Source organism: Culicoides brevitarsis, chromosome 3, assembly GCF_036172545.1.
Source record: "Culicoides brevitarsis isolate CSIRO-B50_1 chromosome 3, AGI_CSIRO_Cbre_v1, whole genome shotgun sequence".
Classification (NCBI taxonomy): domain Eukaryota; kingdom Metazoa; phylum Arthropoda; class Insecta; order Diptera; family Ceratopogonidae; genus Culicoides; species Culicoides brevitarsis.
In genome coordinates, this window is record NC_087087.1 from 3,790,158 (window position 1) to 3,817,093 (window position 26,936).

General features: G+C 25.3%; 1 protein-coding gene across 1 annotated transcript; it reads right to left on the reverse strand.

Moving 5' to 3' along the window:
• Window positions 1-26,561, reverse strand: LOC134835649 (ras-related and estrogen-regulated growth inhibitor-like). Its single transcript, XM_063850566.1, has 6 exons — window positions 26,469-26,561; window positions 15,685-15,741; window positions 13,225-13,301; window positions 614-795; window positions 316-505; window positions 1-252 (listed from the first exon to the last, which is right to left on the reverse strand). Exons 1-6 carry the CDS (start codon window positions 26,527-26,529, stop codon window positions 178-180), a joined length of 642 nt encoding a protein of 213 aa, XP_063706636.1. The 5' UTR covers window positions 26,530-26,561; the 3' UTR covers window positions 1-177.
• Window positions 26,562-26,936: the final 375 nt, after the last annotated feature.

A 26,936-nucleotide genomic window follows, 5' to 3' on the forward strand; every position in this document is an offset into this window, starting at 1 on the left:
ACTTACTGTATTTACATAAAAAAGAAGAAGAAGAAGAGTAAAAATAATTTAAAATCTAAATATCACAAACATGCTTCTTCACGGTAGCAAGGTGCTTTAAAAATGCTGTCACATCAAATGACGGGCCATTTTTTCGCATGTAATTTTATCGTCATCATTATTATTATCCGTATACTATTATATACTTAATGATGGTCGTTTTTTTCGATCACCTTTGTTGTTGTTGTTTTTCCCGAATATATTGCCAAGTGCCTGAAATGTTATTTTTTGTAAATCAATTTTTGACATGTTTTTTTGTTAAATGATTGAACGTACCTTTGATACACTATTGACACCCAATTTACGTCGAATTGGTAACGCCCGTAGTAGCTGGGCAGATCGTGCCTCACGCAGCAACGATTGAAACGCTAACGAGACGCCGGCATAATTTTCGGCAGCTGATACTTCGTAAAATTGGCATGAATAGTGAAATGAGAGTTCGTGTCCATCGTTTACTGTTATTTGTCTGAAAAAAACAAGATGGCGGATTTTTTTAAAAATCTAACCTCAATTTTGATCTTTTGTGATCTTTTGATCTTTTAAATTTTTTTAAGATCTTTTAACAAAAAATTACCTCGAATGATCTAAATCTCTTTTGTTTCCGAGCAGCAAAGTTGTGTAGTACGAAGGTAGTTTCAGCTTCGATAATTGCAACAAATATTCCGAGGCATCGGCGAAACTATTGCGATCGCATATCGAGTAGACAACCACAAAAGCGTCGCCCCATCTTAAATGCTCGTACAAGCAGCCAGTCTTCTGTAAAGAAATGAACAAAATATTATAAATGACATTGATGATGACAAAGTTGTCGATTGTCAAGGCGAAGTTCTTATTGGAGCGGAAAATATATTTTATTTATCGCGTAGAATCTTCTTCGTCTTCTTGAACGAGAAATAAACAATACAAAAAAACGAAACTTTGTATTTAGACGCAAAATTTATGCAAACATATCCAATTCCGGCGAATGGAAGACCTAATTTCCCATATTTGAACGAAACAGACCAATTATACTGTTTTTTATCGATTAAAGCTGTTTGGAATTGCGACAAAATTTTTTTACGAGAAATTAAAGGAAGCAAAGCGAAATAACGACAGATAAATTTTAAACTATAATTTTAAAATTTATTTTTTTTCAGGAATTTTTTTTTTTTAAATATAAAAAAATCATTAAAAAATATTAAAAATATATTTAAAATATTAAAAAAAAATTAAAAAAAATATTTTAAAAAATTAAAGGAAATATTTTTTAAAAAATTTAAATATTTTTAAAAAAATTATTTAAATAATTTTTAAAAATAAATTTAAAAAATATTGGAAATAAAAAATATTTATAAATAATAAAGGAATATTTTGAATTAAAAAATATCTTGAAAAATTTTAAAAATACTAAAAAAATAAATATTTAAAAAATATTTTAAAAAATCTAAAGAAATTTTTAAACATATTTTGAAAAATAAAAAAAAAAATCATAAAATAATATTTTAAAAAATATTAAAAAAAAAATTAAAAATATTTTAAAATTAATTTAAAAATGTTTAAAAAAAAATAAAAAATTAAAATGTTTTAAAAAATAGTAAAAAAAATATTTTAAAAAATTAAACAAATATTAAAAAAAATGAAAAATTAAAAAAAAATAACAAAAAGAATGTTTAAAAAAAATTAAATAAAAAAATATTTAAAACAATTTGAAAATATTTTAAAAATAAATTTAAAAAAAAATAATTAAAAAAAATATTTTAAAAAATAATTAAAAAAATTTAATTAAAAAATATTAAAAATATAAAAAAAATTCACAAAATTTAACCAAAATTCTATACAAAAAATGTCAATGAAAGTTCGAAAGGCCTAATTTATTTGAATTCAATTCGCATGCAAAACTAAGCACAATTATTAATAATATTTAATGAGTGTATATTTTGCTCCCATTCCTTTATCTTCATCGACGCACCAAAGAAATATCTTGCGGTTTACATTTCTGACTCGAAAAATTCAATGCATTTCTATCATTTATTTACATAAATTTTTTGTCATACCCCCTACATCGGCAATGCGCGCCGACGAGTAGGCTGAAAACGTATCGACTATTCAATTAAAATTATCAATGATTACAGATGGCAAGACAATACGGATGACCCAAATCATTGCTCTTAATTTTTTTTTTTACTTTTTCAAGAAAAAAAGTTACATTTATTGTCATTTAGTGTCATATTTATGCGCAATAAATAGTCTAAAACTTTCAAAATGTGTGTGTGCGCCATAAAAGGTGACCCGCCTTTGTAAGTCGTCGTTGCGATGGAGCGAGTGTTATAAAGTAAAGGAAGAAAAAAAAAAGAATAAACTGTGCGGTGTCACATTATTTATAGTGTTAGAACGTCTGGAGACTTGCGTAGATTTTATAGACTTTCAAAGAGATTAAAAAAAAAGTTCAAATCATATTTTTGCATTCGTCTTTCGTGTGAATGAATGAATCGCTTGATATTATTGCGCTTTGATGAGGCGGATTACAATCATAAAATAAGATAACATGTGCATTAAATAATGAAAGTGCTTGAAAGTTGTCGTTTACGGATTAAGTGATAAAAGCGTTTTTTATTTTTTAGAATAAATTTTTATGAAATTATTTTTATTATAATGATTTTTTGATATTTTTGAGCATCAAAATTATTTTTTTTTGTTTTTTTTTAAATTGTTTTTTAAAAGTTTTTTTTTTAATTTTTTTTCTTTTAATTTAATTTAATTAATTAAAATATTTATTTAATATTACCTAATAAATAATTTAAATTTAATTTTTTTTAATTTAAAATTATTAATTAAATGATATAATTTAATTAATTATTTTTTCTAAATTTTTATTTTATTTTTTTAATCTTAAATTTTATATAGTTCATATTCCTTAGAATTATTTTTTAAAAATTATTTAATTTTTTATCTTTCTTTAAAAAAAATTAAATTTAAAATTTTCTTAAGATTTTTCAAAAAATATTTTTTTAATTATTTTAGGATTTTTTTACTCAAAGACTTATGTAAATAGAAAGATTTAAAGATAAAGAAAAAATTTTCTTCTATTTTTATTTTAATTTCATTAACACTTTTTTTTAATTTAAAAAATTTTTACTTTTAAAAAAGGATTAAAAGTTTTAAAATTAAATTTAAGATTTTTAATTAAACTTAAAAATAAATTATAATAAATAAAAAAAAATAATTAAATTTAAATTAATAAAATTATTCAACATTTAAAAATTTTATTGTTATTTTTTTTTAAATACAATTAAGAAAATATTTAAAAAAAAAATTAAGAAAAAAGATAAAAAAAATAAAAAAAATAATAATTAAAAAAAATAAATAAATTGAGGACTATGACCTTAAAAAGTTTAAGATTAATTTTTTCAAAAAATTGAAAAATTAAAAAAAATTGGTAAAAATATTTTTTTTATTCAAAAATAAAATTATAATGCTTTAATTAATTAATTATAAAAAATAAAAATAATTTAAATAAAAATAAAAAAATAATAAATGTTTTAATTAATTAAATTAAAAGAAAATATTAAAAAAAAATTTTTTAATATTTTAATTTTTAAATTAACAAAATTCATATTAAAATTAATTTTTCTATATTTTATCAATTTTTATTTATTTTTAGATTATTTTTGAAAATTAAAAATTTTTTAAATTTTTGAAATTTAATTTAATAATATGAATATTAATATGAAATTTTTAATTCATTTTTGAATGTTTTGAGTTAAAAAACAAAAAAATCTCCCTTTTACCTTTCCTCACGAATTTCGCATTCTTCAAAAAAAAAAAAAATGCGCGACGTTTACATGCATCTCAGACTAATCGCTTTAAATGCATGTTTATTGACATCTCTTTGCTTAAATGCACACAAAACGTTATTATTGATCATCATCTTGTATCATTTACAACTTTTCTCTCTCCTCAACAATACGGTGATGATTGGCGTATCAGATTTGTATCTTTCGAACCTCGAATCATTAGGAAAATGCAAAATAACAACAAAAAAGTGAAATAATATTAAATGCAGTCAAGCATTTAAACCTGACATAAGCATGTCTCTCGCTCTGTCCGAATCCATTTATATGACCTAAAGTCTTTTGTTGTTATTTGTGTTAAACTGTTGACTTGGCAAAATGGCTAAAAGGAAGACATAAAAAGTGGTAAAATTTCCATTGTGTCTATCAAAACTGTATTGTTCGCATTTGTGGTTCGTTGCTCGCGTCTCGCATTCACTTTCATTCAGCGACATCTTCCGGGTCTTTTCTTTTCGTCATCTCCAACTTACATAATTTTTCGAAAATCAGGCCAACATTTCTTTTTCATTTTTTTTTTTGCAAAAAAGAAGCGCGCGCTTGCGTTATTAATTCAAATTGATGCCGAAGAATATTCAACTATAAATTAATGTAATGAGCTTAATGATAATAAAGACATCGCGATCAACGAAAAACTGGTAATTAATGAACGTACAAATCAAAATCTACAAATCGATCGAATTGCCTTAACGAATCGCTAATGATGATCGCGAAAGTATGTCAATAGCTCTTCTTGACAAGTTCTCGCGCTGAATGATTGAGCAATAAATCAATAATTCTTTTAGAAGGAACATCACAATGCAGCTAACGTCGCGAAAGAAAGTGCAATTGTTGAAGAAAGTGAGTTATGACGGCATTGATAGCTCAAGTCGCTCATCAAAATTATTATTTGTAAACATTAACAGCCATTTCTCTTTCAATTTCATTCATTTTACCTCCGATGAAGATGATGTTAAATACTTCCGTACGATGGAAAAGTTTGAAAATGACCTAAATTAAAAATTGAACAACTCTCGCTGCGATGTCTTTGCGAAGCATATAGAAGACAACCCGGATTCGTCAAGTTTCATTTATTATGCTTGAATTGATAAGCAAACAAAAAAAAATATGTTGATATGTTGCGAAAATAAAAAAAAGTTATGAATGAATGCGTTTTAAAGTGCAATTGTATCAATTCCAATTCATGTAATTAATGACAAAGAATGGAATTTTTTGATAAACTTGTCAGCAAAAGTGAAGAATTCGAAGAATGAAGGTATTTTGTCAAAATAATTATTGGAGATCATTTATTAAAGGTTTTAAGTTTATTTAATAAAAATCGGTTCAAAATTTTTACAAAAAAAAAATAATTTAAGTTAAAATTTTTATAAGGTTAAAATAATTTTTTTTTTTAAATTTTTTTAATGATATTTTTTTTATTTTTTAAATGCATTTTTTTATATTTTTATTCAAAAAATCTCAAATTTTTTTTTATAAATTAATTTAAAATTAATATTATAAAATTTCATTAAAAATTAATTTAAAAAAAAATAAAATTAACAAAAAAATAAATTTGAATGAATTTGAGATTCTTTTTGAATTAAAAAAATAAAAAAAAAATTCATTAAAAAAATAAAAAAAATTATTTTAACTTAATTTAAAATTATTTTAAAAATTTAAAATAGATAAAAAAAAATATTATATTTCATAAATATGATTAAATTTATAATTTCATTAAAAATTAATTTAATTTTTTTTTTTTTTGATCATTTTAAGCCTAAAATTGAATTAATATTCATTCTAAAGTTTTTTGTTCATATTGGGTCGATATTTGACGAAACAAAAAAATCAAAAATAATAATTTTTTATTATTAAAATTAATGTAAAAAAATAATTTTTAATTTTAAATTTAATTGTTTATATTTAAAATTATTTGTTTAAATTAATAAAATAATAAAATAAAATAATTTAATTTTTTTAAATTAATTTTTAATGAAATAATAAATTTAATAATATTTATGAATAATGATTTTTTTTATTTTAGTTTATTTTTTTTTAATTTCTTAAATTAATTTAATTCATTTAATTTTTTTTTAAATTCTTATAATTTTTAATAAAAATTAATTTAATTTTTTATATTTAAAATTATTTTTTTCAAATTTTTATTTATATTTTTTTAAATTAGCAGGCAATTTTTGTTAATTTTTTGTTTTTGTCAAGCCATTGACCTAAAGATGGTATAAACCACACTTCATTGCACTTTTCAATTCGATGAAATAAGAAAAAAATTGTCTGTTATCCAACTGTCATATTATTCTCAAAAAAATCTTCCTAATCCAGGTCTTTCAACTTTTGACAACAACTTTTATGTTTTTCCTATCAATAAATATTTAAATAATTTCAATGTCAACTGAGCAATAATATAATTTTAATCCCGGAATGTGACATAATCATGCGTGTACTTTATGTCATGTTTGTCATCATCTTCAGTGCTTCATCGTGCCTCGTTTATGGTAAAAAACCAAAATTTTTAAATTTATTGCTCTCTTAAAACTTTTTTGGATAAATTTACGATGCACTTTTTACGACGATAAAAAAAAGTTTTGTAACATAATACGAGTCAAATTGTACGGCTTCATGTTTATTTGGAACTTTAATCGTGCACGAAATGAAGCTGCGACAAGATAAATCATCTCCTACCTCGATTTGTACGAAATTTTTATCAGGTTGAAGCAGTCAGTAAATCACTGCGAACAAAGCAATTAGTTGATAATTTAGGAAACAAATCCATTTTGGAACGCAGTTCAAGGTCGTTCGCACAAGTGGTTTCGTGAAATATGGATTCAATTATCACATTTTTTTCCTCTGTTACGATCGAGTCTAGACAAAAAGTTAAAAAAAGTTGAAAGCATAAATATGATTGCTATTTATTTATATATAAATAGCATTAAAAACCGATGCAAAATCAAAACAAAACGCGCAACTGTCATTTGCGGCGCCTCATTGTTTGTACAAGCCAATATGAGATGCTGTAAAAGGCGATGCACTGCATCATTTACCGTTGGTTTTTCAATTAAAAACCGAGAGAGAGAGAGATGTGAACAATATGCGGAGTTGTAATAAGCAAGTAGGAAGTGAACTTCGCTGTGTGCGCAAATTAAATTAGAAATAAATTGACATCCATATCAGAGGGATTTGCAATTTTTTTTCAAGGCTGATGCACTTCTTTCTTCGTCATTTTATATAAGCAGAAAAAGGGATTGTAAGTTTTTGTAAAGTTGCTCGAGAATTAATCGTGAATTTTATGTTCTCTTAAAGTTGAGTTAAAATTAATTTTTTTTTTCACAAAAATAATAATTTTAAAGTTTTTAATTAAATTTACGAAAGTATTTTTTAATTATTTTGTTCTCAATTGAAATATATTTAATTGGTTCAAAAAATTCTTAAAATCTCGTTAAGAGTAAGTCGTTACTTTTTTTCTGTCAAAAAGTTCAGTTCAAAGCTTCAATAGAAATTTGAAGAATTGTATTCATTAAATATATATATCTCGTTTGCTTTTCTTCAAACATAAATGTTAAACTGTCTTTTATATTTTGAAGAGCATTCGGCTTTAGGATATCACTCCAATAAGTAGATGATAGAGAACGAAACTAATTTTTTCTGATAAATTGATAGAGTTGTTCAATAGAGTTGTGTTCAAGAATTTTTAAAAATTCATATTGTCTTATAAAGCTTGAGCATTTCATTTCTTAATGATCTTTTTGCTGTTCCCATATTTTGTTACTGTTCAATTCCTTTTCGGTATTCAAGCATGAATGTTTTTTGGAATGTTCCATCTATTATATGAAGTTTCTCTCTGATGGAGACTGTCTCGTTTAGAATATTTATTTTTCTTCTCAATTAATTTTCAACTTTTTTTTTATAGAATAAAGGCTTTGTCAAGTTAGTAACATCCCTTGAATAGTACCATCTTACTCTTGCTTGTTCTCTTCAAGAAATCATCTTCATTTATGAAATTCTCATTTGAACTAAAAATTTTTGCTAAAAGATTTTTTTTTAAAATTATCTTAATACAAAAACACTCGAGCTTCAAAACTTACCAAAAAATTGAAATCCCTTCTCGAACAGTGATTGTAAATAAAATAAAGCAAAATGTCAATTAGAATATAATTGGATTTGCATGTTATGGCGCGTCATTTTATAAGCTCCTTTTGTATGCAGATCGTCTTGATCGTTGATTATTGAAAGGAGCAGGAAGTCACATTCTTGCCAGTTACTCGCCACGATCTCCATATTATGTCACAACAGCACCGAAAGACATAAAACTTAATTATCTTATCAATTATTGCAACTCGAGTGCGACTCGAAATTTATATCAATGCTACTTTCGGTCATTAGAGTGCCTGCGTTTAGTTGGTAAGTAAAGTCCACAGTCAAAACACTCCATAAATATTACACAATATAATAATTTTGTGGCTTGTTTGGAGTGCGTATATGTGCAAATATGCAAATTTATTGTAAACAATTAATTTTAATCGGGCACATTATTTACAATTAGAAGTGTTATATAATTGTCACCAACGAACGGCTTTTGGTTAACTTTGCGAATAAATAAACTTTCATTTTTTTTTGTTTTTATTTGCCGCAGAATCTCCGGAAGAATTCGCATCACTATTGGAATTGATAGAAAACACATGTTTGGCATTGTGTTGAACATCTCGTTAAAAGACATTGCACTTGTTACTTTGTATTTCATTCCAAGCAACTCTTTTATTAATAAAGATATTACAAACATTTATAGCGTTGTTTGTCTGTCTGTCGTCTGCGAATAAATAAAATGAAGATGAAAAAAAATTATGTTAAAAAATTACAAATGTAGCGTACAAAGGTACAAAGTAATGAATAATATTAACATATCTTCTTCACCTTCATGTCGTTTCTTCCTCGTTCCTCTCAAAAGAGTTAAATATTTGCCAGCATTTTGCACATTTCTATAATTTGTTGGCAATGAAATTTACTATGTTGGCAAATACAGATGGCGATCATTGAATAATTTAGTTTTGTAAGAGATAAATGTGATGATAAGATATTTTTTTTTGTCACAAAAGTTGATTGAAATAAAAAAGTTTTTTTTAAATGAAATTTTTGTCTGTCTGTAATTTTTATTTTTTTTTTTTCAAAAAAAAAATTTTAACTTTTTTTTTATTTTTTATTTTCTTAAATTTTTTTTAATAAAAGAATATTTAAAAATTTTTGCAATATTCGACATATAAAAGTTTCATGAAAAAAATAATTTATGAATATTTTCAAAAATTTTATTTTTTTTAAATTTTTTTTATAAAATTTTGATTTTTCCATCCATCTTTAAATATTTTTATTTGAATTTAAATATTTTTTTGTTTTTTAATTTTTTTAAATAAATAAAAATTATTTATTTTTTAAAAAATTTTTTATTAAAATGCAATTAGATTAAAAATTATATTTTTAATTAATAATTATAATAATTTTTAAAATAATTAAAGTTAAACAAATAAAAAAATTCCTAATTTAAGAACAAATAATTATTATTTAAAATTTAATTAATTTTTTTAATATTTAAAAAAAATAAAATTAATTAAATTTTTATAAATTTTTTATTAAGAAAAATTAATTATTATTTAAAATTCTATATTAAATTAATTTTTTTAATATATAAAAATAAATAAAATTAATTAACTTAATTAAATTTTAATTGATTGATTAATTTAAATTATAATTAATAATTTAATTTTGATTTAAAAAAATTATTCTGATAATTTTCAATTAATTTCTTTAAAAATTATTTTCAAGAAAGATATCAAAAGCACTTTTATCTTTTATAAATATCCAAAAACTTACCCGATTCACACTTCCAAACATGTAACTTAAATTTTTCCTCATCAACCGAACGAAATAAAAAACGTCAACATTTTCTAATATATCTCACACAAACTTAAACGAGATGCGATGCGAAGCTTGTCCGGTAGCCAAAGCAAGTATGTCAGGAATATTCAAACTATTTTTCAAGTGCAACAAGATAACACGAGAGAAGACGTTTCATTACGTTATGTTCGGAATGCAAAAAGTGTCACTGATTCGATGTATGTCGTCTAGACTTTGACACTTTTTCCTCTCTCCGTGTATATTGACACATTTTTATCTTTCATTAATTTGACAATTATGACAATTTGGAATGTTCGTTGAACGGTGTCTGAAGTGTGATGTTTGATGATTGGGTCACTAACACATTTTCTTCATTCAGAAACGGTTAAAAGTTCTCATTTTCATCTTGTTTTTCAGTCCATCGTTCGATCCACGTGACCCGCAAATGACGTCGATTCGACAGAAAAACCACATTTAGTATGTCACCTTAATGCAGTTTGATTTGCCTTGTAGCTGAAGTTGATCAGAATCTTTGTGCCTTTTGGCACGAATTAAAATTAAAAAACGACGAAAAATGGCAGCGAACGAAGCTGGTTGCAAAACAAAATCAGAATTCATGTAAAGTGTCAGAACGGGTTTGTTTCAAAGTCAATCAAGGGGAAACTTAATAAAATGTGAAGTTTATGAGTCGTGCAATACACATTATTATGCTAGAAATGATCATAATAAAAGTGACTTGCGCAACTAAAACAGAGAAAGAATGTTTATAATCCCTTTGAGAAATTATAAATGCACTTCCTTTTGCCATCCTTCGTTCGGCTCGGTTTTTTTGATTGACATCTTACATGAGCAGCGAGATAATCCAGTTAGTCAATTCTCGTGGTTCGCTCAATTGAACAAATTTGTTCAAATGGAATTCTAAAACGATTGCTTTGTGGTTTGAAATTGGATGACTTTTAGTTCTGAAGATACAAAATAATTCCAAAGAGGTTAATTTAGTCTCTTCTTGTATTAAAACTTTTTTAGAAGAGCTTAAATTAACCTCTTTGGCAACAAAAATAATTCCAAAGAGGTTAATTTAGTCTCTTCTTGTTTGAAAAATTCTTTAGAAGAGCTTAAATTAACCTCTTTGGTAACAAAAATAATTCCAAAGAGGTTAATTTAGTCTCTTCTTGTTTGAAAAATTTTTTTAGAAGAGCTTAAATTAACCTCTTTGGTAACAAAAATAATTCCAAAGAGGTTAATTTAGTCTCTTCTTGTTTAAAAATTTCTTTAGAAGAGCTTAAATTAACCTCTTTGGTAACAAAAATAATTCCAAAGAGGATAATTTAGTCTCTTCTTGTTTTAAAACTTCTTTAGAAGAGCTTAAATTAACCTCTTTGGCAACAAAAATAATTCCAAAGAGGTAAATTTAGTCTCTTCTTGATTAAAAATTTTTTTAGAAGAGCTTAAATTAAACTCTTTGGTAACAAAAATAATTCCAAAGAGGTTAATGTAATCTCTTCTTGGTTCACAATTTCTTTAGAAGAGCTTAAATTAACCTCTTTGGTAAGAAAAATAACTCCAAAGAGGTTAATTTAGTCTCTTCTTGTTTAAAAAACTTCTTTAGAAGAAGTTAAATTAACGTCTTTGGTAACAAAAATAATTCCAAAGAGGTTAATCTAACTTCTTAAAATCTAAGTTCAACCATTTTCAAACCACAGAACAATATTCTAAGCTCGAAGCCGCATATCGATATCATTTCAATGTCATTTGCTGATGAAAGATTAATAATAATCAAAGTTTATACCTTAAAGACACCGTTAATTGGCTTTTGATTATTGCTGCTCCAGAAGAACAGAAAACCCGAACGATCAGATCGCACATGTTCAGATTATTGCAAAAGCCCCGCAGCAAAAATACATAACTGTTCGTTTCATCATCAAGCTTCGTCGTCGTCTTCGTCGCAGTCATCATCATTAAAAATATTTGCATAGCACTCACTTTTTCTTCTTTCGTCGTGTTGTTTTTACAAGACGTTTCATTTCGTTTCCATGTGACCTGAGCAACCTGAGAGTTCACTTCTTCTTCTTCAAAGCTGATCAAGTGACTAATTAAATTAAGTTTAGAGTAAAACAGAAATCAAAAGTTTTACTGCCTTACTTTGCGCGCACATAGGGAAAAAATATGGGTGCCAATCATAATTTTTTTTTCTTCTTTCGTTCGAGAGAGCAGAGTCTGTTTTTAATGCGCAAAAACAAGTATTTAACAACATTTCGCGTACATTTGGCGCCAAGCGAGACTACTTCTCAAATAACGCGCATCTAACCTACAATTAGAAAATCGTTGCGAAATTCGATGCGAAGGACTGTAATTATGAATTTAGTGAAGATTTGTGAATGGAACAAAAATTTATGCTTTTTTGCTTGAATTTCGAGTTTTTCTTTAATTGTTAATTTGTGAAAAAATTGAATTTTTTTCCAATTTTTTTGTATAAATTTTTTTTTATTTCTTTTAAAAATTTAATTTTTTTTTTTGAATTTTTTTTTTTTTTTTGAAAAATACGAATTTTTAATGTTTTTCAAAATATTTTAACATTTTTTATATAATTTATGAAAAAAAAAATTTTTTAATTAATAAATTAAATTTTTAACTAAAAGATTTTTATATTAAATTTTTAATTAAAAGATTTTTATATTTTTTTTAGTTTGTATTTTTTTAGTATTTTTTTTTTATTTAATCATAAAATTTCAATAAATGGAAAAACTTTAATTTTTAATAGAAAATTTAAGTTCTTTTTTTTCAAAAATTTTTAAAAATTTTATTTTATTTTATTTTATAATTTTTAATTAAAAAGTTTTTTTAGAATTAAAAAAATTAAATTAAAAATTTTAAATCAACTTTATGAAAAAAAAAAATTTAATTAAATAAAAAATATTTTTAATTAAAAAAAAAATAAATTAAATTAAATTAATTATTTTTAATTTAATTTTATTAAAAAATTTTTATTTTTTTTAAATAAAAAAAAATAATTTCTCACAAATTTTTGAAAAGTTTAAAATGAAAGTAATTTTGAAGTATTAGAAAAAATAATTTTTACTAATTTTTTAACTAAATAATTTTTTTTGACAAAAAAAAGCAAAAATAACAAAAAATAAAATTTGTTTCTTTTTCTCACAAAACAACCAAAACTCAAACGCAAATTATCCAAATATGGTCTTTTAACCTACATACAATCTCGGAGAGGATGCAATAATGACCAAACCAAACAACAATAAGCAACTGAACAAACACAAAAACCTACGAAGAAAACAATCGGACATTCGTTTGAAATACATCTCAAAATGGCATTGTTGACTTTGATAGTCATTATAATTAAAAACCTCACAGAAAAAAATTCTTCTTTAACGAGACAAGTTTTTGTTTCTTATTTTTGTTTTGATCCTTCAGCTGAGATATTTTTTTTACAGTTACAAGTGAATTTCAAAAAAGTACTCACCGCACATTTTGACGTATCTAATATTTCAACTTCGGTTGTAACATTGTCAAAGGTGACATTGTGTCGATACAAGAAATCTGAAAAGAAAAGAAAGAAAGATGTGTGTGGTAAATCGATAAATAAACGAGAATTTTACTACTTCATCGAATAAATGATGAGATATGATAACTCGGATCAAGGCACTTGACAAAAAATAAAAATAAACGACGTGACATATCTGATATGTTATTTTTTATTGTTTGAAAACTAATAAAAAAGTTGAAATTCGATCGGGAGAATTTTTTATTGCTGCGACAGATCGATGACACGACAGTTTATCTGTTTCATAACGAGAGAAAATTCCTTAACTCGTCAAAATCTTGTTTTGTTCCCCCGCGACATTTCAGATAAACTTCTGTGTATTTTTTTTTGTCGTCTTGTTCGAGATAAAAGTAAGCAATTTTAATCGCAAACCGATGTAATAATATTGGCATCGAATGAGGTAAAAATACTGGAGAAAAAGTGCACGCTAAATTGAATAAGAAGAGATGACCTTAGTCATGATTTAAGATAACTTTTATTAAACGCTAAGCAAATTATATAAAAAAATAGCGAAAAAAAATCGAGATCGTAGAAGAGAGTTATGTGAAGTATAATGAAGTATATGGTTGGAGTAAAGTACAATAACTCATTATTTTTATTAAAAAATAGAGAAATATGTTACTTTTTTTACGTTATATTTTACTTTAGTTATTTATTGTTGTTGTAAAATGTTAAACTATGAAAAAAATTAAAACACAAGTTTTTTAGTGAAGAAAAATGTTTAAAACGATTACAAGACTAACTAAGTGAAATAAAAAGTTAAAAGGAGAAAACTTGTAATAATGGGCTAAGAAGAAGACTAATGTTCAGTTTTTATATGAAAAAGGAATTTTTTTGAAGTCGTTAAGGGTAAGTTGAATCTCTCTCATTAAATGAAACATTGACGGTTTAGAAAATTTTTAAACTCTTGAAACTCTTACAGGATTCGTTGAAGGGAATCGATTCGATTCTACAAGATAGACTGTTTTCGATAATTTACGATTTAAATCATAAAAGAGGCTTTGTAGATAAAGCTCCAAAGAATCTCAAAATTGATTTTTGAAGTTTGAGTTTTCCTTTAAAGCTCAAAGTCAATTCAACTAATTAACTTTAAAAAACTAATGAAAGCCTTTCATACTTAAGCTTTTTGAATTTTTTATTGAAGTTAATTAGTTGAATTGACTTTGAGTATTAAAGGATAACTTTAATTCCAAAGATCGACTTTGAAGATCCTTATTCTCTCTTGTTGAAGTTTCAATTCATACTTCACTGATGAATGGAAGTTTCAAATCTTTTCCAATCAATGCAAACCAAGCATATAAACTCGACGAAGCTTCAACGATGTCTCCTGAGTTCGAATTCTTTATGAACTTTTGATTCTTGTTGATTCTACATCTTTGACCTTCAAATGATCTTGAGGTTTTTGAGACATTTGAAGTCTATTAAACTTAAAACATCAAAGCTATTAGTTTATATAGACTTCAAATGTCTCAAATCTTCAATATAATTCAAGTTCTGTTAGAGAAAAAGTAACAAAGTTGAGAACGAATTTCCATGGCTGACAACTCGACATCATCTGATCGTAATCTCTCCTTTTTCTATCTGTCGTAAGCCTTTTAGAACAACTTTCCATATCAAAAGGAATCGTTTACTATTAGATCCGCGTTTTGTATCGCTTTGGATCAAATCTGATCTCTGTACAAGATAAAGCTTTGTAAGCAACAAGAAGAAGGGACAATTGATATCCGTAACGAATCCAAACAACTTCTTGCATAAATTTCAAGACAAAGTATCCATCTCTTCTTTTTACACCTTTTTCATTTGACTCCAGCATTCCTTCCTTACTTTTTGATAGAAACTCCATGATAAACATGCTTAATTAAATGTAAATACAAAACAAAACTAGATCGTTTCGCTAATTAGGTATTAACTTTGTACCTCTTTACGTCTCCTTTGCCTCTATTTTTTTTGCGGTTCGCATGTTCCGATAATGCAAAACACGAAAGAAGGACAAGAAACGTAATTCAAAAGGTGTACAGAGCGAGATAAAATGAACCGATATGAATTCATTTTCTATTTTTTTTTGCTGTTGCAATAATTTAGATGCACTCCGACAATAACAACAACAACATTCTATTCTTCTTCTTCTTCTCTTTGCATACTTTAATTTAATTTGTACCGAACAACAAAACATTCCAAGGTTTCAAGACATTGTACGAAAATTTATTAATTGTTCGTCTCAAAAAGAGTTTCGAGAGATTGCTTTTCGATGTTCGACGCGTAGCAAAAACACCATTTCTGCATCGTGTTAACTAAATTATTGTTTTGTGCCCGAGCGAAGGCAAAGTAAAAATGTGTGTTTAGAAAAATAAATAATGTAATAACAATAAGTTAACTCACCACTTGTTGAGCTGTATTCGCCGATGTAGCGTTTCGTTAGATACCGCACAGTAACCGCTGCAAAGAAACGAGAAAAAAAAACAAAAGGAAATTAATTGGTTGTACAAAAGCAGGATGTTTGCTCCATGGCAAATTGGGCAAATAAAAGTGAAATTTTCGGTTAAAATTCGATCGTAAAATTAAAATAAAATAATAAATATTTATGTAGCAAATATTAATCGTTTAATGTTTTTTTTGTGGTAGAAATGTACGGAAAAAAAGATATAAAAATCTCATAAAATTTTCTACAAGGCATTTTGTGCCATGTCATTGAGAAATATTAACAATTATTATTTTTATGCTCATAATTTTTTTGAAGAAAAGGAGCTTTAAGCATTTTTTGGATGGTCTGTTAAATTAAAAAAAAAAAAAAAAAAAAAATTTTTTAGAAAAAAAAAATAAATAAATAAATTAGAAGAAAATCTAAAAAATTAAATTTTTGTCTAAATAAAAATATTTTTTTTTAAATTTATTTTTTAATATTGAAATATTTAATTAAAATTTAATTAAATTTATAAAATAAATTAATAATTAATTTAAGAATAAAAATAATTAAAATAATAAAAATAAAAAATAATAATTTTTTTTTCACAAAAATTTTTTATTTCGAGTGCGAGAAATCTTTTTAAGTTACACAAAAGAGTCTTTATTTTTTTAATTTCTCAAATTTTTTTACGAATAAAAACACAAAATTTTTATTTTTAAATTTTTAAAAAAATAAAATAAAAAATATATAAAAAGGCGAATCCGTTTAAAAATTTGAGAAATTAAAAAAATAAAGACTCTTTTGTGTAATTTTTTTATTTTAATTAAATTAAATTTAAAAAAATTTAACAATAAATTTTTGAACATTTTCATATTTAATTTTTTAAAATAATTCAAAATTAATTTTTTTTAAATCGTCAAAATATTGAAAAAAAATATTAAAAACTCTATTTTTTTAATTTATTTAAATTAATAGGAAACAATTTTTTTTAAATTATTAAAAAAAAAATTAAAATTAAAAATAATAAAAAATTATTTTAAAATTAAAAAAAAATTAAAATAAAATTAAAAAAGCTAAATTAAAAAAAAAACTAAAAAAAAATTATGAAAAAAATAAAAAAAAAATTTAGACTGATTTTAAAGAAGTAGGTATAAAAATGTTTTTGAATTATTTTCTTTAGAATTTTTTTTTATTTTAATTATTTTTAAAAAAAGTGTTAAAAAAGTATTAAAAAAAATTTTCTCTCTATTTTAAAAATTATTTCTCGTCATTTACTCATAAAAGGCTCATTACATTGTAAGCCTCCTTACAAACTTTTACCTTATCTTAAATCATTCAAATTGACATTGAATCGCCTGTTACATTCAAATATTGGCATAAATGTCAAAAAATTTACTTTCTTCAACTTTGTATCTAGTTCTCACTGTTTTTACACAAAAAAAAAATAGTCAAACTCTCAAATTGCCAACTTTCCTCTTCCACAAAAAGTTTTGTGTCAACATGCCATGTCGCAAGAGAGTTTCGCGCACAGCATCGCAAGATGAAATCGTTTTGTTTTCGTTTTCAATTTTTACTGTAACATTCACACGCGGACATATAAATAATAATAATAATATTTCTCTACGTTTTATTGCAGAAAAAAAATAAAAATTTATATTAAATACCTTGTTTAATGATATAAATTACTCGATACCACGCTGACAAAATGTGTAATTTTTTATCTATTATTAGTAAAATGAAACGTTGGCGAAAAAAAAAGATTCTTTTTCATTGATAAAGCATTGGTGCACCGTCGCAGGAGAGAGAGAGAGACAATATTTCATCACCAACTTTAATGACGGAAATTACTGCATGTTTATTTGTATCGACGAAACTTTGTTGCAGATTATCTGGATTTAATATTTTCTCTCTATTTATTACGAATTTCTTAATATTCACTTGTACTTTCGTCAAGTACCATTCACCCAGTTATTTTTTTTTCGTTGTTGTCGTTTTTGACACCAATGAGAAAAATTTCACTATTCCCCAGTGACATACTAAATCTTGTGAAGAAAGCACGAGAGATGTCAATAACACTCAACAACAACGCGAAAAGAAAACAATCAACATTGAGAAAAAATAACAAGCGCGCACTTTTCTTGTTTGGTAATCAGCCCGTAAATGCCCTTTTAATGAATCAACAAATAAATTCGCGTGTTTAGAAATTTATCACTTTATATGGAAATTTTAATATTGGAAAGGAAATGCAAAAATTAGAAATTATTTGGACAACAAAAGGTCATTACACGCACATTTTCTGCCTTTTTTGTGAGATTATTTGTGTCAATTTGTTATTTATGCACTTTTTTCTGTCTGTCGCTTTATTTTTGCATATATGCGTTTCGTACAAAGCATATCAATAAATGGAGAATAACACACTTTTTCTTGTTGTTTGTAGCTGACTGACATGCAAAGAAAATAAATCCTTTAGAAAATTACCTTGCGATTGTGCGATTTGTTTAATGCAATGCGAGAAATCAAAACAAATTGTCTGAAAATATTTTTCGCTTTGGGATTCATTGAACCCACCTGTTTTGTATTTTACTTTAAATATTTTGATTATGTATCGATCGTGGCATATTGAGATTTATCTCAGATGCCCAATTGACCTACATAATTTTTTTTGCGGTTAAACAGACAATCTGCTCTGTAGGTTTTTGACCTCCAGAAATTTGAATGAAAAATTTTTTTCGTAAACAATATCAAAAGAAAATGAGAAAGGGAGGAGGAGGAGTGCGTTGTCTGATGTGCATGAAGAGAGTTCAGTTTGACGGGTTGTTTGAAGCTCGAGAATTAATTTTTAAATGTATTTGACAAAACAAGCCTTATAAAAATTCTTTCATTTTAAAAATTTAGTAAATTTTTAGATTTTCTAATTTTTTTAACATATGTATTTGCAAAATTTAAAATTTTTATGAAAATTAAAGATTTTTCTTTACTTATTTTATTTATAATTATAATTATTATTATTTATATCAACGATCTCTTCTGCCATATTTATCCGCAATTAATGATTCTCTAAGTCTTATTTTTACAGCTTAAAATCTTTATTCTAATATTTGTCATCATCAACCTTTTTGTTCTTGACTTAAGAGATATTAGTTAACCGTCGGAAGAACTTAAACTGAGAAAAAAAAAATTTTCATCGTCTGACGGAAGAACGACTGACGAAAGAACGACTGACGGAAGAACGTCTGACGTTGATCTGACTTTGATGAAAAAAGTAAAAATCATAAGTCGTATTTTGCTTATTTTCTAAAAGTTTTTATGGTTTTTTATATAAAAAATGAAAAAACTAATCTAAAATAATTTACTTTATTCACATTTAAGGATATTATACACAAAAATTGGGCAAAAAATTGGGCAAGCAAAAGCAAAAGTCGAAAGCAGTTTAAGCCCTGATAAGTCGTATTTTGCTTCTTCCTCATTTTCAAGATTTAAGAATCTAAACTGAGTACAAGATTGGAGAAAACTATGTTGTTATCTTGTGCCTTACTGACATAATATTTTTACCATATAGGTACATGATCAATAATTTAAAACAAATGATAATTTTTATGATTGGTTTCGTCTCTTTCATTTGTTAGTCTCTCTGTTTCGGTTTCATAAAAAGTATGAATTTGTAAAAGTTAAATTACTATGTTATATCATATCTTCTTGTTTGCGAGTATTCCAACAAAATATCTTCCATAGGCTTCCATTTTCAATGCCAAATCTTTAACAATTTCTGTCTCTATAAACATTTGAGTTTTAAGATCTTAAATAGAATATTTAATATTAATATTTAATAGAATAGAATATTTAAAGTTTATTAAAATTTAATTTAAGAACATTTTCAGTTTCAAAAAATTTTGAATATTTTACTTACCCGAGAATCAAAAAATCCCGAATAATTGGAATCCCCTTTTTAAACAAATGTTTCATGTAACATTGAATTAGTCGAAAAAACATTAGAAAAAAAATTAATTTCAATTAACTTAAACTTTTTGAAAATTAGGTTTAAAATTTGTGTCAAGAATAAAATTTAAAAAAAATTCACTTTCAACTTTAAAAACAATTTTTTTTTCATCTTTCACTTTCTTTACTGCGCACTTTAATTAGTATCGAACAACCACGCTCTTTATAATTAAAATATATTTCTTTTTTTATTATTTATTTTATGTTATCAAAAAAAATCACAAAAAATTACTTTTATGATGGCATATTTTTGATTAAAACATTCAAGCGCGTCGTTCACATCGTAAAAATAAAATTTTATTGCCATTACATTTACATGTCTTTATTATTAAAGATTTTTTTTTATGAGTCAGTTTCATCGCATGTCAAAGGATAATAATAATTATTTGGTGCGACTTTTATACGTGACACATATTTAATGTTTTCATTATTTTTTTTTTAAATTGTACAAAAGTAAATGAAGTCTCAATCATTAATAATCAGATTTTTTTTGTTATTTATTTATTTGTTTTTTTTCAATTATTTATTAAAATTATATTCTGCAAATTTATTTCTATGGGTATTTTTTATTACTCAAGAGACAAGTTCAGTTGCAAAAAAAATATTTTTATAAAAAAATAATGAAGACAATTTGAGGACAAAAATATATTTTATTATATTTAGTTCGTGTCGATATGAAAAATTGATAAAAATACGTGGGTGAAATTTTTACAAGGTACATTTCCATAGAATGGATTTTTTTTTATTCATCATTATTTAAAAAAAAAAAAAATATTTTACTAAAGGAAAGTTTCAAAAAAATTAAGAAGTTTATTGTTTTCGGCCCGATTATGAAATTGCCTTCGAAAAAACATGTTATAATGATGAATTTGTGAAGAGAAGAAATTCATCATTATTATCATCATCTTTAATATTTATGGCTTTAATTTTCGAATAAATATATGAGTTTGGTACAGAGTGTGCCAACGGCTAAGATCTCTTCTGATCGCCTTTCAATAATAAAAAAAAATTTGCACGAATCTTATTAAAAAAAAAATATGAAAGAAGAAAAAGACAATGCAAAGGTCGGGCAATTGCATAAGATTTGTTCTTTTCTTTTTTTATGATTATTATATCAAGTTTTCGTTTTAAAAAGTATTCAAAAACAATCAAATTCGAAAAACTTTCACTCCTATCGTCATTTTCCTTTATTTTTTTATTACTTTTTGATATTGCCAACCTGTCTTGCATCACAATCTATGCAAAGATAATCGTAAATTTGGCAAAGAACAACATTATTACATTACAATAAATTCGAGTTTTATCGCGCATTGACTTGCATGGGTCAGCACAGAAAGGGTTTCGTTGTTACAATTGCTCAATAGTATAATTTAAATGTTACGGAACACATTATTATTACTTTATTGACAATGCACTCCAAAAACCGATACATAATAAAGCGCAACATAATTCAATTAGAGTTTTTTTTTGTGAAACTTCAAAGTTTAAAGCTAAAGTCAAGTCAGTGATTGTTCATCAAAGAAACATTGTAAACATAATTTTAATCGGTAAATCATCAGTAAACAACTTGACGACTTGTTGTGTTTATGTTTTGACGCCTACACAAAAGTTATGGAGTAAAAAAAAAGTAGAAAAAAATAGTGTATGGAAATAAATAAATAAATATATACAAAATGTATGTAGTAATAACGTTTGATAAAATATAATGATCATGTGAATTGAATAGTTGTCTTTGATACGTTTCGTGAATAAAATAAATAGAAAAGATAAATGACATTAGTAGTTATAGTTGCGCGCGGTTATTTACTGCATATTATTGTAAATATTTCAAATTAAACAATTTTTTTCTTCTTTTCAGCGTTGTTTTTATGCTGCGATAGTATCAATGTTTTTTGGTGTGGTAAGAATTATGGATTTGTACATCATCGTCATGTTGTGCAAGACGCACCTGTAAGACGACAGGATGAATTACAATTAGGCGAATGAGGTTCTTGGGTTTGGTTAATAGGCGATGGGGTGTTGTTTTAACTACAGGGGGTTTCGTGTCATAAATCTTCATGCGTTTTTGGGTACTTCGTATTTAGTTTAGTTAGATCCGAGTTTGATCTATTTGTTTCTCCAAATCTTATTGAATTAATATCATAAATTTTCAAAATTATTCAGTATTCGATTTTTTTAAGTATTTTTTTTTTTTCAGGGGGAAAAATTTCTTCTAAAATCTAATAAGTTTTACTGTAAATAATTAGCTTCATTATTTTATAGTAAAATTTCTAAATCACGTGATTTTTTTTAAAGTTTTTAAAGAAGTTGATAGATTTTGTATTTGGTTTTTGTACTTTGGATTGGATTCAAATTTTATTCTTTTTATTAAGAATCAATTTTAGTCTAAAAACGTTAAAAAATCACTAACAAAAAATTCAAAAATATTTATTTTTTTATTTCCCCCCCCCCTCGTGAAAATCCTCATGGGACAAAAAATTAAAATATTAAATTTATTCTTATTCATATTCATTTTTATATATTTTTTTTTTGATTCTAATAAGGATGATAAACTTCAAAATTTTTTTTACAGCTTCATATTCTTTTAAAGGAAATTCAAAGTTTTCAAATATTCGCTTCATCGAATAATTCATAAGAAGTCTTATAAGTATTTGGTTTTTGTACTTTGGATTGGATTCACAATTAAATTTAACTTTTAGTTCGACAATTTTTAGCATCAGGCTTGGACAAAAAAAATGGGGGATGATATAGATGCCACATGATCATAGGACAAAAATTAATTTTTCTAAAGTCAAAATTTGTCTTTCTTAAATTTTACCTTATTTATAAAAAAAAAAATTAAATCAAGTACTCAAATTAATTCTAGTTCTCATCCTCACCTAGAAGAATAAAATTACATGTTTCTTCGTTGGCTTAAGTTTTTTCTTAATTTTTGTGACGTTTAGCGTAAAAATCTAAATCAAATTGTTCATAGGGCAATTTTTTCAAAAAAAATCATTAGGTAATATTGTTCAAGGCTCTTAAAGATCTGTAATATTAAGGTTAACTTCATTTTTAGTTGAGTTTATCTGGATGGCAGGATGATATGATCAAGACGAAAGTTTGAGGTTTCTTATTTTGTAATATTTTTAAAACCATTTGATTGATACATCACGTTGGAAGTTCTTTTCCTTTCGTAAGCCATTATAAAAAACTTCTCTTTGGATCCAAATCATCATAGGCTGAAGTAAGAATTAATATAAGATCGAATTATAATTGGTTTGAGCTTCTTATTCGCAGAAAGTTATGTCTTTTACTTCTTCTTCCAAAATCGATGGATTCTGAAATGTTAAAATTTTTAATAACAAAAAAAAATGTAAAAATATCAAAATTTGTATAAAATATTGTTTAAAGTTTAAACTTAAGCCCTTTATGATTTGTAGAATAAAATTTCTCAAAAATATTTGATCTTTTTAACTCTTCAGCACTTTTGAATTGAACGCCCTGTACTTTTCAAACTAATGATAACAACACAATTCCTTCACATTCCATGCAAATTTTGTAATCAACGAAAATAAATCATCCAGTACCGTCATAATTTCAAGCTTCTTACAATGTTAACAAAGCTGGCTTACGGATAAAAAGTATATCATTACTCACGCATTTATCTAAGCCAAACTGCTCACTCATTTCAGCTTTGTTAACAATCACTTTCATTTTCATCAATGCACTATGCTGGCGGTGTCAGCATCCTCTTACAATAGCGTCGCATTTGTGGTAGCGTGTTTTTTGTACAATTTCATAATAATGGCAACCGGCTACAATCGCGGCGTTATTAATTATGTGTAAACAATTCTTTGACATTTGAACATAAACAAACATTTACAACGAAACCAACATGTGGTTGGAGAAAAAAACTTTTTTTTTCCGTAAAAATTAAGTTTTTTTCTTCGAGCTGTCAACAATTTTGTGTGACGACTGTGAAATATTCAATTTTGGGGATTTACTTATCAAAATCGATTAATAAAATGTGTTATCGCGACTTTTACTCGATTTTTTGCACGCTTTCCTTTTCGAAGGGCATTAAGAAACCGCAAGGTGTTATCAAAATAAAATCCAATTAAATTCCGGGTGGCCTATAAAAATTTATATTTCATTCTTCGTTGCTTCGTTGTTTCTTCCATATGCGTTTTTACGAATTTAATAAAAAAAAAATTGAAGTGCGAAAAGAGATTACATTCCTTAAGCCTCTCATAATAAAAGCTGCGTAAGACAGTCGATGGCTTGAAAAAAAATTATTACGATAAAAAAGGTCATAAATTGCACCTGTTTGACAATTTCATTTGCATTTTAATTTGATCAAATGTGATTTGTACATGCAGTTATTGCGCTCCCGCACGAGATTTATGATATCAATAATTAACGATTAACGAGGTATCAAGTGAGAAATGTTGTAATTACTTGTCAATAAGCATTAATAAATCGTTTAAAGTGTTTCGTATTGCCAAAAAAATGAATTACAAGCACTTACGCCCCTGAAATGCATTTTTAATGGATGTCGCGTCGTCGTCGTTGAGACAACAAATATTTATCCGGGGGAGGAGATCCTTACGCAACGTATTGTCTCATCATCATTTTTCTCAGAAGTAGTAAGTATGTAACTAGATGACGTCAAAATGGGCACATGTGTGAGATAAACAAACACTTTCACTCACAAACATCTTAACATCTTCTTCTTCTACTTCTATATGTTACAACTACGATTATGATGATGATGATGATCAACAAGATGATAAAGTTCGTTAATTACATTCAATTTTTCATCGAGCATCGCGCTGAAGGAATGTTCACTCGCTTGTTAGCTTGCAGTTGCATCTGATTAATAGACGAACATCGTATCAGACAGTTTCCTATTTGTCTCTTTAAACTACTTGACATTTTTATCACAGTATGCAGTTTTTTCTTTCCTCCGTCGTCGTTTATGAGAAAGGTCTCCTCCGAAAAAACAATCTTCTTCTAAAGTATGACAACACGTAGAGACATTTTAACACACTTATCACGCGCTCCGAAGCAGAAAAAAATAACATTGCGTAAAAAAAATCTTATCTGGCTTGCATAATCTGCGTGTGCGCGCGATGCGACGAACATTTATTTATACGGATATCTTTTCATCGCATCGCATCTCATTATTGCATTATTTGTATTAAATAATTGCTAAGATTTCAATTAATCCGCGACAATAACTGCGACATGGCTAACACGGTTTTATGTGGGAGTTGGCGTTGCGTTTTGGTATGTCGTTGTAAAAAACGAGTGTTTCGCAGAACAAGTTACGAAAGAAATTTTTTGTTAAGAGAAAAATTATTCTCAATTTTTTTCATATAATTGTTTAAAGTAATCTCCGCTATTTCAAGGATATAATTTTTCGGTCTATATTTTTAGAACGATTTTAGAATTTTTTTATTTCTGAAATTTTTATATGCCAAGAGTTTCGATGAGCTCTGAATAGCTTTATTAATCTTTCTCGTTTTTTCTACAATTGCTTGAATTAATTTAAATCTTAAGATGTTCTAATTAAGACTTTCTTTTCATTTAGTCATTATTGTCCTTGCTTTTTCAATTGAAGCTAAATTTTTAAATAGGATCAATAGTTGGATCTGCTCTAATAAATCCTCATACTATCATTGACATCGTCAGTAAGGTCAGCTGAACAAACTTATTTGACCTCTGTGAGTTGAACATACGATCTCTATAAAATTTTGTTTAAACAAAAATTGTATGACTTTTTTATTTCATGTTTAGTTCTGCTTCATTGTTGAAATAAACTTTTTCATAGTTTGTAAAATATTGATATGCCAAGTCTTCTGAAAGATACTTTATGATTCTGGTTTTCGTTTGGTTAGATCTTTTTGAGTCCTTCCATTTGAAAGAAATTTTGTTACATAGAAAACAAGAGATAAAGTTATAGATTCATTTTGCTTTAGAAAATAGGCTTCGAAATGGGTTCTACATGAAGGTCTTTGGTACACCAATATTCGTCATGAGCTTGAACGTTACAATACTTGAGCTTTCTTTTACTCCTAAAAATATCACAAATTAATGAAAAAAGTCATAAATTCGCATCTAAAAAAATAAATTAAAATTTTGAAACTTAAGTAATTTTTTTATTTAAAAATTTTTTAATTAAATAATTTTTAGTTAATTGATTTTTTAGTTATAATTTTTTAATTGTTTTTTTTTTTTTTTTTTTTTATTTTTAATTAAATTTTAAAATTGTTTTAAATTAATATTTTAATTTTTTTTTAATTTTATTAAAATTTTTAATAGAGTTTTAATTAAATTATTTAATTTTTTGAGTTTGAAAATTTTTTAGTTTTTTTTTAATTTTCCTAAATTTATTTTTATTAATTTTTAAATAGAATTTTAATAAAATTATTTTATTCTTTGAATTTGAATTTTAAAATATTTTTTTCTCATGCAACTTTTAGCATAAAATAATTTTTTAATTTAATAATTTTTAGTTGATTAATTTTTTTAATTATAAGATTTATTTTTTAAAATTTTATTTTAATTAAATAAAAATAAATTAAATAGAATTTTAATTAAATTATTTCATTTTTTGATTTAATTTTTTTTAAATATTTTTATTTTATTTTACGAGAATTCAGAAATTGCGAAACATGAACTTTTCACAATAAATGCAAACAACAAAAAAGATTAAACTTTGACAAAAATCTCTTTTTCTTTTTTTATATTTTTTTTTTATTTTTAATGTACAACTTACCTGATTTCCCGACTCGCGGACTTCCCAACACTACTACCTTTATTTTATTTAAATTTGTCATTTTTTTGTGTGCGTTTTGTTAAGCGTCGCGTCTCGTTCACTTCACTTTCCGTTCATTTATTATAAATTATTTATAAATTTTTTTTTTGTGATTCGCTGGTTGGGCAGTTTGTTTGTGTCATTAATATACTTTGGGCTCCTGCTGCGCTTGATAACAAATATTATTTTATGTATTTTATTAAATTTTACTATAAAGAATTCGAATCCGTTTACAAATATCTCTTTTTCTGATTATTATCCACACTGGTTGAAAAAAATGTCCAAAATGTTTTTCACTTATGTAAGTTTACTTTTTTATAAAAAAAAAAATCTTGATATTTGAGCATTTTTTTTTTATTATTACCTCACTTTACTTTTGTTGTTGATGTTAACTTTTTCGTATTTTATTTATTTTTAATAAAATCATTC

Coding starts and splice junctions, on each gene's coding strand:
- LOC134835649 (XM_063850566.1), bottom strand. CDS start 26,529: ATGACAAATTTAAATAAAATAAAGGTAGTAGTGTTGGGAAGTCCGCGA. Junction 15,742..26,468: donor TCCGCGAGTCGGGAAATCAG/GTAAGTTGTACA, acceptor GTTTCTTTGCAG/CGGTTACTGTGCGGTATCTA. Junction 506..613: donor AGAGATTTAGATCATTCGAG/GTAATTTTTTGT, acceptor TGTTTTTTTCAG/ACAAATAACAGTAAACGATG.